A 12,248-nucleotide genomic window follows, 5' to 3' on the forward strand; every position below is an offset into this window, starting at 1 on the left:
AACAACCGCGCTGTTTAGTGCCTGAGGGTAAGCAAATGTAAATAACTGACCGGAGGCACCAGCTGCGAGTTTCGTCATCGTTGTGACGCCTCTCGGTCCTGTCCGCTCCATGTCAGCTGGGCTCGTCTACCTCGCATCAGCTCAATGTCCCCACCGAGAAGGCCACTGACGTCACGGGGCCACCGGACCGAGCGCACCGTCCCGCCTCGACGAGTAGTCTGGACAACGAAAATGGCTCGATTCAGTCCTTGACGTGGATGCCAGCTCATTAGCATGCATGCTCTCCTTTACGGATCCAAGCGGAACGTTCTTCCACCCAGACTGCTCGCATTTGTTCAGGTGGAGCAGGCAGGATTACACCGCGATTGCAGATTGCTCCGCGCCTGTGAGCTCCTGATGTCTGCGCTGTACATCCGGCGAGCTGTCGGCGCCGTGGGGCTTCGGCAGGAGCTGTGCGGTTATGCGTCTGGCTCGGGATGACGGTCCAGAAGGCGGTCTCTTTATCCGCGGCGCGACCGCCCTCCCGGCGGGGTGGGAAGGTGTTTAGTCACGCGCCTCGGCCGCTCGCGCCCGCCGCTCGCGCGGCTGCTAATGCACACCGAACCGGCGACTGAATGCGAAGCCTTGGTCGGTCGGTGAATCGACTCAGCCAGTGAATGCTGTGCCCGATGCTGCGATGAATTGGCAGATGGGTCGGCCGACATTGTGCAGCTGCGCTGGGACACGACAGAGGCAGAGTGGCCCGTCGTGCTCCTGGAGGAGTGGCCCGTCGCCCTGCTGGTTTCTGCGGCGCGCGACCACCAATTTTGACCCGCCGCCTGACTTGAGACTCGACTTGTGGGCGCTGGACCGGTCACAGCACGCTCCAAACCGACACTAGAGTGTTTTTTTTTATCAGAAGACGGCATCGTGCAAAACTGATTTGCGGTGCTGAAGATATGCATTCGCATGATCGACGTCGCTATGCATGTAATTCTTTACATGAAAGCGTGATTGATAAACCTTTTGTGGTGTGTCCAACTGATGCCTTACGATCTCATCTTGCTTGCTACTGATGAAGTTTCTGTGATGTGTTCAACTGATGCTGCGCAGTTCGCTGAAAATTTGGTGCACGAATTGTTGATGCGTGTTTGAATAAGCATAACGCAATTAATACATTGAAAAATAACGTACTCTTTCATCAATGCGTGTTAATGAGGTACGGAAGTGGATCGCGTCGCAAACTTGTCAGCATCCTTACTACGCCAACAGCCCTTTCTTTCGCGAAGAACCGCTCCGCCTGTCCTGCAACCAGCACCAACCACCACCACCTACGCTTCATCCTGACATGGAGCACGGGGCAGGCTCTCCGTGCCGCTCTGCGCTCCCCCCCCCCCCCCTACAGCTGCGCGCCGACGCGTCATCACCGATGATCTCTCGCCGGAGCATCGGAGGCTGCAGCCCTCCCCACGCCCACGCGCGTCGACCGGTCATGCGCTCGGTGCACAGGCGCCGACACCGCTATATAGACTGAGCGTCGGTCTTGCGTTGCAGAGATGGCCAAGCAGCTGGGCTGGTGATCCTCCGTCGTCGTGCGACCTCCGAGCAGCACCCGCAAAATGCGCCTCGGCACCATGACAGCTATAGTGGTGAGTGGGACGGGGGGAGGGGGGCCTCAGACGGACGCCGCTTCCGGGTGCCGGAAACAAGGAGCCCGGCAACCTGGCGCTCTTGTGATCCGCTGCTGTGATACTTTTATCGTGATTTTTTCCCCACAGCAAATTGGAATGGCCTGTTTGTCACACATGCTAGCTGCCAGCGAACCAATGCTTGTCTGAGTTGTCATATGGCCCGTGTCGGCCACGAGGTCGCCTCGGAGTCGCGTGGTTCGGAGCTGGCCCGTCAGCTCAGACCGTGGCGATGTCTTGATGCCAGCATTCGCCTGATCACTTCTCGTCAACGATGACGGAAGCCACGATCCGCCCGCTGGATCCGATCGTGACTCTGACCGGGACCCAGGGTCACGAATTTGGATCGAGGTGGATGGATCTGAACCGGCACTCGAGCATCGCTTCCCGCTCCAAAGCAGACGCTCTCTGATCTTGCTCAACGAAGTACATTGCTGGTTCTTTGGGTGGGAGGAGGGAAGAGGTAGCCATGTCCTGGAAGACATTTTAGACCGAGCGTCGGAAACGTCGCCGGGTCGGTAGCGGGAGCGCTTTGTAAGTTTGCGGATCTTCTTGCCTTTTTCATGTCATGAGATGTTGGTTCTTGCTCGCTGTCCTATATGTGAAATTGGGCTTGCGACGACATTGGGAAAATTCGAAATGCCCGAGCTTTATCCATTCATATGCACGATTAGAGCACTGCGATTGCGATACTGGTCTTACCTTTGGTACTCGTTTATGAGTGTACTTTATACCGTGCTGCATACACCGCCTAAATCTTGTTGAGTCTTTAGCAGGCAATCTAATGGCTTCGGATTGGCAATGAGCTGCTCCTGATGCTGAAAACACTTGCGCATAATTGTGATTATTGTCATATGTGTGGCATTTAGTGTCGTCACATTTGTGAAGCCACGCAGTAGTGCTCCGACGCCTTGGTATTTTAGTTGTTGTTTGGTTTCGTTTGGATTAGAGCTATTTCGGTCAGTAATGGCCATTTCAGGGCTTTGGGATGAAGGCAAATGGCTGACGGTGGGGCAAAACTGCACGCACCTGGGGGCCATCTGCCGATAATTAGCCCACCCAAGGCCCCCTGTGCGGGGTTATGTGGTATGCACGGCGTATGTGCTCGGCACTCGGCCCGGGGGGGGGGGAGGGGGAAAGGCACGTGAGGCCCCTCATCACTCATGGCTGGCGCATTTGACTTGCCCCCGCCCCCGATGAACGGAGCGATGCAAGGGTTGAGGATGAAGCTGGAATGAGGAATGGATTACATTAGAACTTCATTTCATATGCCAGATTAAGGTGTGCAAAGTTCGTGACCAGTCTGCGGAACGGCTTATGCCATTTTCAGCGGTGTGTGAGAGGTAAATCGTACTTTTGAGCGATTTCTTGAGGAGAGTTTTATGATACTATGAGATCCGCTAGTTCTCCATTTGATCTGCTCACACGGTCTGCATCAGTGGGCGGCCAGAGGTTGTCAGCGAAGGCATTTGTTTGTGTCTAGCCGTTCTTACTGTGTGACAGTGACTTTGTGGGCAGATCATGCTTGTGTCGATGATTAACGTCCCCAGGGTGATGTCTTGTCGGTGTCTTACCATTGCGACGGTGTTGATATAGTGTGTCGGTGTCGGAGGCCTCCGGTTCGGAGGACAGAAGTGCATCGGTGTCTAGCAGGATTGTCATGTCGGCTGGCTGTGCTGGTGTCGGCACCAGTGGCTGTGAGTGCAGTGTTTTTTCGGTGTCTACTTCTTTTTGCTGCTTTAACAGGATTTTAAGCGTCAGTGACCAGGTATTTTGAGAACACCAAACTGCTAGCGTCGGTGGCCGAAGGCTCCAAAAGCTGCTTTCCCATGCTCCCTGTATTTAACCATTGGCATTACGTCGGGACGTTTTGCTGGTGTCAGTAACCAGCGGACATGAAGTGCAGTGGTTTAGCGGTGTCCTACAAGTGTTGTTGCGTTCTTTGCAGATCACGTTGCCTTTGATGTCCAACGGTTCTGGAAGCAGCGGCTTGTTGGTATCTAACTATCGCTATTATGCTGGCAGGTTTTGTTGGTGTCGGCGACCAGCGGTTCTGAGGGCAGTGGTGTATCGGATCTGGAGGAGGTCGGCCTGTCCAGTCATTCTCCCAGCACGGGGAGTCAACACAGAATACGCCACAGGTACAGCATTCCTAGCGTGCTCTCTGAATATAAACGTTTCATCTAACCTGGATTTTGACCGCACGTAGGATCATCGTAGGAGACATGGGCCTATCACAAATCGGCTTTCATGCACGCACACGTGCATCAGCTGAAACGTCTTCATTCTGTTGAAAAGTGAGATGCATTTTGTCAGCTGGTTGGTCTTCACCCTTGAGCATTTCTGCCAGATCTTTCTCAGACGTGGGCACATGCCATCATGTCCCAGCATCGCGACACAGCCTCTATAGTGCAGCGTGATGACCCAGTGAGCCGGGGCTTCCATCGGGCAGATGACAAGTTTACGTTGTCCCCTATTGGTTGTGGTTTACAAGCTCCTGCTGGCGGTCGTAATCCCCTGCTCTACCCAGAACCATGCAGATGTAAAAATTTTAGCAGATCGCATCCGTTTGGAATCCACGTCAGCAGACAACTAAGCCGCTTAAACTCATTCACTCTTTGAAAGACTTAACGCTCGCGCTCGCTTTGCGAGGGACACTGGGAAAATGTGCAAACTCCTATGAACTCTATTTCGGGTAGAAGCTTGTCACGCCGCAGGCGTTAACCGAACATTGATTGTTGATTCAGATCCGCTGGCTTGTTTTGGGTTCGTGTCTTATGTTTGGAGATGGCGCAGGATGTTTCAAGGTATGTAAATCTCGACGTGTAACATCGGTCTGTTTACGATGCGCCTGACTATTTCCAGCGGCCGTAGGCCTGTAACGCTCTCTCAGCGTGATGTCCACGGGGTCACGCTTGCGAGCTTGCTGCCATTCTTGCCTGGGTCATGGCGTTTACGCAGGGATGAATGTCGCGATAAGGATGCTCGTAGTGCCCTACGCGATGCAAAACACAACAAAACGAGTGCTTAAACTGGTTCGGATGAAAGACCAAAACTCACGATTGAATTACATCCAATCAATTTAGGGAGATGTAGCCGCTCTAGATCCTGTACAACATTATCCACTTGCGGTCTCATATTGCACTAACTCCTTAGAAAGATGTGAATAGTGAGCCTTGTTTTTGTCGTAAATCACGGCCCCCATAACGCATGTTTACGGCTGGAAGGTATGTGTGAGCTGCCCTCTACCAACGGAGCTTATTGCATGGAAAAACCGCTGGAACCTTGGCCATTTAGTCAGCGGAAATAAATCCCGCGCGCCTGACCGCGAGGTTGTGACCGTCCATTCGTAACGAGCCTGCCAGCCGTGTCGGCATCGTGCGTTTAATGGCCCCCGATAGCGAAACATGTCCCGTGTCGACGCGGCCGCAGCAGGTGCATCTAATCTGTCGGGCTTCACCCGCGTGCGTCGCCAGCATCACGCTGGTGGCGCCGCCTCGCGCCGCGCTGGAGCTCCAAGCGCGCGCCCGAGTCCCGACCCCGGAGCCGGGGCGCATGGGGTCGGTCCCCGCCGCCGCCGGGGCGGTGACAATGCCGGTGCCGTTCCCGGTGGCGTTCAGGTCAGCCCTGTGGCGCGATCACGAGCCCACCGCCTCTGCCACGTGACCAACTGCCACGAACGCCGCTGGGACCGCCCGAGGCGTCCCCGGCGTGAGGCAGACCTCTCCGCGTTTGTCGTCTCTCCATATTTTGGAGCCGGAGGGCGGCTACCGTATGACTTCCGGCCGGGTCTCCCGCAGGTGTCGTTGACCCCGGGTGGCCTCCCTGGAGGGCCGTTTTCCGCTGAGCACGCCTCGATTGGTCACAAACAAACCATTACGTCGCCAACGCGACCGGGGCGTGATGACCCAGGCGCCGCGCGTGGGCGGCTCGTAACACGGACGATCGGCGTCACGTGCGCGGCCGCGCCCAGTGCGGCGGCAGCGCGCTGCTCCAGGTCCCCTTCGTCCCAATGGAAGACGTAAGATCGCTCCCGGGTGGGAGGTGCCTTATAATGAGCGGCCGATGCAGACTATTTTTTGGTGTTTGGTGTAAGTGGATATGGGTTTAGCACCAATTTGATTCGAAAATAGCCAAGGAGGTGGCGGCGTTGGTTACGTCGGCTTTCACTGGAGGCCGACGCGGATCTAAAAATGACACGCGCCGTACATCACTGACACAGGCTTCCACTGTCTCAGTTTCTAACATTCGCTGCGGACAATAACAGTTTTTTATACTTCGGCCTATGATGCACCCTAGCATAGCGACATACGGTGAGTGGCAGGTGCCGTGCAATGAGATAAGGTAGCGCACATCTCTTTAGGGAGATGATGCCTCATCACTATTAGATTGGCTGACCCCATTGAATCTCATTGAAATGAGGTGAGGCTTCACATCATGCTTTTTTGACATAATGACATTTAACATTAATGTGACAGTGCTTTAGCACCGCAAAACTTTCCCAGTCGGCACAACGGTCCCTGTTCGCTGCGCACCGTGCGCCACGTGCCCACCGCCGCCTGACAGCGCCGTCCTCCGGCAGGCACGCGGCGCGACGGCGGGCGCAGCAGGAGCGGCGTCAGCTGGCCGTCGACGAGCCGCTGCCGCTGCCCGACGACCTGCAGGAGTCGGCCGAGGACCCGGAGCTGGAGGACGGCCGCCAGAGGGCGGCGCTCCGGTACGCTGACCCGGCCGCCGACTTCACCGTCTGCTGCCCGGCTAAGGAGGAGCGCACGAGCCCGCACGCCGGCACGAGGCGCGACGGCAGCCTCGCCTTCCTCTACTCTGACGCCGACTTCAAGCAGATGTTCTTCGAGCGCTCGTGCCGCGAGCAGACGGACGAGGAGGTGGCGCTCGTGCGTCGCCTGGTGCGCCGTCGCTTTCGCTGCGTGCAGGAGTACTCGTACTCGTACGCCGTTTACGACGTGAACGGCGCCAAAATGCTAGACTTCATTCGGATACGCAGTGGTTGCCGGTGCGAGATCAAACAGCGGAGCAACCGACGGAAAAAGAAGAGGAAGTGGGACCGGAAGCAGAGTGCGGCCATGCGACGGCGATACCAGAAGCGGCGTCGCCGTGCCCAGCGGGGAGGGCAATCTCAGACGAACGCTCGCACCGCGTCATAGCTTTATATATTAATGATGTGATGGTTAGAATCGGTTGCCTGTGCGCGCTACGATAATAACAAACATTTCGGTCACGACAGTGGTTTAATTGAGAGCCGCTTTTAGCGTTTGTTGCGCGTGCGAAGGTCGGTCGAACAGCTGACGACTCTGCGGCCCCAGGCAAGTTTGCCGCCGGCTGTGTCAGGGCATGGTTCCTATTCTCCGGCTTCGGCCACTGCCATTAGACTACCTGAAAATCTTTAATCGGTTTTCGCTGCTCGGAGACGAACGTTTGGCTTTTACTGAGTTGACCGTGTTTTGTTGACTCGCGCCTGTCACCGGGCTCAAGCACTGTTTGGTGCTCCAACGCGTCTTAGGCAGCTCATTCACTTGTGGTCTGCATTGAATTGACTGTGCCGCGTCATAAACCCTGGTAAGAAACATCATTTTGCCACATCCATGTCTAATGCCCTTGGAACAGAGACTCATCTTGCGAACTAGCGGAAGTCCGCACCACTTACGTCACGTATCACGTCACCCACACACCTCCACGTGGTTGAAACTGCAGCCTGGCAGCTCGTCTCGACATTTGACATCCCACACGCATGCTCTCTCGCTGCCGGGCTCGCAGCGCTCGCACCAACAGATGCGACGGCCGCGCGCGCCGTCTAGCTCACAATATCCTCCGGATGGTACAGCAGCCGTTGGCCAGGTTGTCGACGGAGATATTCATGCCGTTGAGGTCCGTGCCGCCGTTGGTCAGAGTGAACTCGGAAGACAGCGTGGTGGAGTACTCCATCTGCAGGGGGAGGGGACGGGGTCAGTGTCCGTCCGCTGGCGTCTGGCTGAGCTCTGCCGCCATAGCTGTGGACTGGAGGGCACACGCTCGTAATAGCATTGCCATGGGATATGTTGTGGGTGGGGCACAGTACACAGCATTGCCGTGAGTTCCGGACTGGGTGGGACACGGGAGACACGTTTTCCACAGCGCATGGTCTCGATGCGGCACAGGACACAGCATTGCCGCGACATCTAGACTGGGTGAGACACGACAGACGGCCTTTCCGCAGGATTTGGACTGGACGGGGCTCATTAAACAGCATTGCTGTGGGATGTGAACTGGACATGACAGGAATTTGGGGTTCTGCAGCATATTAACAAAGCTGACAGGCTGTAGACTGCCCTGCAAGTGATCGTTGAGCCAGACCCATTACACTGTGGTCGTTGCTCAGGCAAAGCAACGTGCCCATAGACAGTTGCGTTAGATAGCACGGGGGTCGCACTGCTGAATTCAACAAACCACGATATCGACACACTAGCATTTTCGCAAAGCTTCTAATAATCACTGGAAGGTGTAGTAGAGACGAGAGACATAAGCGACGATAAATTGCCGAACATCCAGGAATGGAAACCAAGCCGGTCCGTAGAACGCATGTTGGGTGGATAGCAAAAAGCGTACGATCATCGTGTGAACAGTGTCAGTCTAGACAGCTTCGTGGCCCCGTATTAAAATACATTTGAGGAAGTACCCCTTCAACCGTGAGCAGACACATTGCAAGATCTTTGTGTCTTACTCGGCCCAAATTCGCGAACAGCGTGCGTCACACCTTAAACACCGCAAGCGAACCTTACTCACCTTAAGGAACATAAAGTAAACACCCCACAAGAGAAGCGCACCAAAAAACAGCTTGAGCACGCATTAGCTGCAGCACGAAGAGCACGTGAACTCGGAGATATGGCATTTGTGACTGTCGTTGCACGCACCGGCGTTCACGTCTGCCGCACACACGCTTGCACCGTTGCACGCCTCTGTTCTCCGAATACGGAGTCAGCCGGGGGCCGCGCAAAGATCTATCAACCGAAGGTTACCAAGCGTGTAACGGCCATGGTTAATGGCAGGCCAATAGCATGGCTCTCACTCCTCGATAACGGTGACAGGTGCAGCTCATTACCAGGCGCCGGGCCGACACACGGACTATCAGTGCACATCATGCCAACAGATAATTGTAGCCGAGACCAACCGCGTACAACAAGTGGACGAGCCTGCGCTGAGATGACCAAATGGAGTGGTGTCTGCGTGAACATGGGTATTTAGCTACCAGTAACCGTGGCCGAGATCCGATGCACTTCAGATTGCCGGCCTTTAGGCAATGGGTAAAAACAGGCAATCTTCCATGGGCCAGCTGAAAATCAATATATTTAAGTCGAGAAACTGATCTGTACACAAGAGGTTGAAGACCTCGAGTCACAAGGACGTGCTTTCAACAAAAATCCATAGCGAAGCTGGCTTTCGATCTGGTACGTCATCTACGTACTTCTAGATAGCCAACAAGCAGATCCGCCAGATAAAATTAGGTTTTGGCTGCGCCCCCCGATGGCCAAAATACAACGTAAAACGCTTGGGAAGATGTGATTTTCAGATAGGCAGCTCCAACGCGCCCTTGGTGAAATGGGCCCAAAATGATAAAGAGAGAAGCGCGCTGTGCTTGTTGACCTGACCTGACGTGGCGTCGTCAGGTCAGGACACGAAGGGGTTGATGGCGACGTTCAGCGAACTGACTGGGCGATCAGGTAGCGCGGTCGGGTGGGAAACAATCTCATCGCGGTCAAAGAAAGTCCGTAATCCTTTGGATCATTTGGTTAATTCTAAGGAATATGGTCTCCGTCTTTTATGGCTTCGTTTGGACGCGTTTGGTCGAAACCAGCTTTCCGGGCTAACCAACTCATCATGAATTCGAGAGCTAGGAATATGAGGCTATTTGCTCTCGCTCGGTCTAGCAGCTAGGTGTCGTCCGCACATGTGATTGCTTGCAAGTTGAAAGCATACGCAATACCTTGATCAGATAACACGGCATGTCGTGGATCACGAGAGAAAGAAGATAGGCTCTGCCGTCAATCCCTGTACGGCGCCGCGAGTGACGGCCGCGGCAGGTTCGCTAGTTGCTATCATTTCTGACCACCTGGGCGCGCCCAGCGATATGACTTCTGAATCACAAAGGATTGATTTTGCGCTTTTCCAGCTTGCTGAAGAGAGCACAAACATGTTGGCTGACTTCCAGAGATCCTGGTTTGGAAAACCTTGTCCTCCTATGAGAATCCAGCGCAGGAAGTCGACAAGCGTGCTCAACGTCTCATCAATCATGCACTATGCAAAATACTTGATGAATGATAGCAACCTGTGTTGTTGGTGTTCAGCATGCAGCAGTCTGAAACGGCTAACATGAAGGCCAGGAAATGGAGATGGAGGTCAGGAAACAGGAAATGGAGATTTCTTGTGAGCGCTGGTCAAGCAGTGGGTACAGTTAATTACAAACTTCTTGAAGCGGAAGCGGGCCATTTGGGCCTTCCCACAAATGGGCGTCGAAATAGGGAGAGGGCCGTCTTAGGAAACAAGAGTGAGATGACGAAACACATTGGTTGACGTGGAGCTCGCTCCCGCTACACGGAAGAACGAGCTCGTCAGCAGCAGCGATAGTCTGCTGCAGCCGGTGGTGCCGTCACAAACCGTCTGTCAGGAGACCGCAATCTTAATCTTTGGGCTTTATTGGATGAACCGGCTCGGACCGAGTCACGCTGGTCCGTGGTCATGCTATCACATACCTAGTGATTGGCCATCACTGAGCCCCGTTTTTTAGTCCGTTTGTTGTATGTCTGTCTCATGATACGACAAACAATAGCCCGAACAGCATGTGTGTGATCCACGTGAGGTGATAAGGACCATGCGATGCACCAGTCACGGGCTGTTTTTGGTTTGCACAGTCCGGAAACCAGGTTTCTATAAAACCGACACTAGCAGCAGCATTTGCAGCACGGCTTAAAGACAGAACGTTACGTTGAAGTCGGTTGCAATTTTCAGAACGGTAGTAGACGCACTTTACTTTTTCTTCAAACCATGATTTGGCTGCTCAGAGTCAGACACCAAACAATGGTGAATGCCTAGGCAATAAGACAAGCTAATAATAATATCTGTGCAAAATTGGCAGGCCTGACATTTGCACTGCGCTGAACAGCCCCTATAATGTTAAACCGAATAATGACTTATCACATATAATTCACGATATACTCTTGGCACACGATTCAAACATGCCAATGTCGGAAAATAACGCAAGGGTACAACAGATGTGCCAATGATTTTCATACGCCTATTGGGCGCAGGCGGGAAGCATCGCATCAGTTGCAAAGTGTGGTAGTTTGAGTAACGCATCAAATTCGGCACCTGGCGGACACAAGGTCAGAAAAAAATAACAGGTCGCGTAACCTGGTGCGGAAGCAGAAAAGAAGAAGCAGTAGCATTACGCAAATCAGATGAAATGCGAGACCTCACGTAGTCAAGCTAGAACAACGAGGAACGCGGAAACTCATCTTTCCGGTGGTTCTTTCTCCTGCAGTCACAGCAGAAGGAACCCCATTTGACTGAGGCCGCAAAACAGGATCAAATGTCCCATCACCTTATGGAAGACTCACAGGGATGGACGTTGACCATCACCTAAACGAGCTCAGCCACATTTTGTCCGGATAAAGCCCAAACGGGACCATGCAGGCCTTCATCCCGGTCGAGGTCCATCGGGGAAAACACAGGCCCTTACCTGACAGAGGTCGCACAGGTAATGGCATTGGTCCTCACTTGATTGAAGCCAAATGCCCTCAAATGACAGATGCCAATCAGCATGGAGGGGGGGGGGGAGGGGTATAACCTGAATCTGAATGAGATTAGACGACTCCGTCCGACACAAGACACCCAGGGGGGAGCACTCTTCCCACCTAGCTGAGGTCAGTTATCCTCAAGGATCAGAGGCCTGAGGTCAGAGATCAGACGCCTCCGTCTAGCACAGGACATCCAGGGAGGAGCGCACTCTTCCCACCTGGCTGAGGTCAGGTATCCTCAAGGGCCAGAGGCCTGAGGTCAGAGGACAGACACCTCCACCTGGCGCAGGACACTCAGGGAGCAGCACACCCTTCTCACCTGACTGAGATCGAATACGCCGGACGCGGCGAGCGTGGCCACCGAGTTCATGGAGCAGCTCTCATCGCCCCCGGGCTTCAGGAAGAGCGGCACGGTCGTGTCAGTGACCAGGTCGCCGAATGCGTTGCCCTGCAGCCGCACCGCCTCGCCCGGGAGCTGGGTCAGCACGAAGTACTGGTTGGCTTGGGCGGTGTTGAACTGGTTCGTGAAGCAGATGGCCGCGCGCTGCGGAAGGACATGATCCTGACGTCACGAGACGCTCACGCGAGGCAGACGGGACGAAAGTGTGTCAATATGGCCAAAGCGATCCCTTTAAATATTGGTAATAATTTGGCCACTAGAAAAACAGAGACGTCAGGGAGCTGACATATGAAAGCGAAAATGGAGGCTCTGTGGGAAACACAATCAAACACAAGTGCTGGCAACGGCACAGCTGGCTAGGACGCAGTAAAAAATTATGTAGAAACGATCCAG

The 12,248-nt window shown here is 54.2% G+C and overlaps 1 protein-coding gene across 1 annotated transcript in view; it reads left to right on the forward strand.

Annotated features, from left to right (window-relative positions):
- The window catches only part of LOC119102525 (uncharacterized), a 56,560-nt gene extending 49,300 nt beyond the window's left edge, over positions 1–7,260 (forward strand). The window contains exons 2-4 of the mRNA XM_037225908.1: positions 1,534–1,628; positions 3,693–3,808; positions 6,250–7,260. Coding sequence (XP_037081803.1) covers positions 1,599–1,628; positions 3,693–3,808; positions 6,250–6,832 — 729 coding nt within the window. The 5' untranslated portion in view covers positions 1,534–1,598 and the 3' untranslated portion in view covers positions 6,833–7,260. The remainder of the gene's footprint in view (positions 1–1,533; positions 1,629–3,692; positions 3,809–6,249) is intronic.
- Positions 7,261–12,248: the final 4,988 nt, after the last annotated feature.

Source organism: Pollicipes pollicipes, unplaced genomic scaffold, assembly GCF_011947565.3.
Source record: "Pollicipes pollicipes isolate AB1234 unplaced genomic scaffold, Ppol_2.1 Scaffold_5724;HRSCAF=6776_pilon_pilon_pilon, whole genome shotgun sequence".
Lineage (NCBI taxonomy): Eukaryota > Metazoa > Arthropoda > Thecostraca > Pollicipedomorpha > Pollicipedidae > Pollicipes > Pollicipes pollicipes.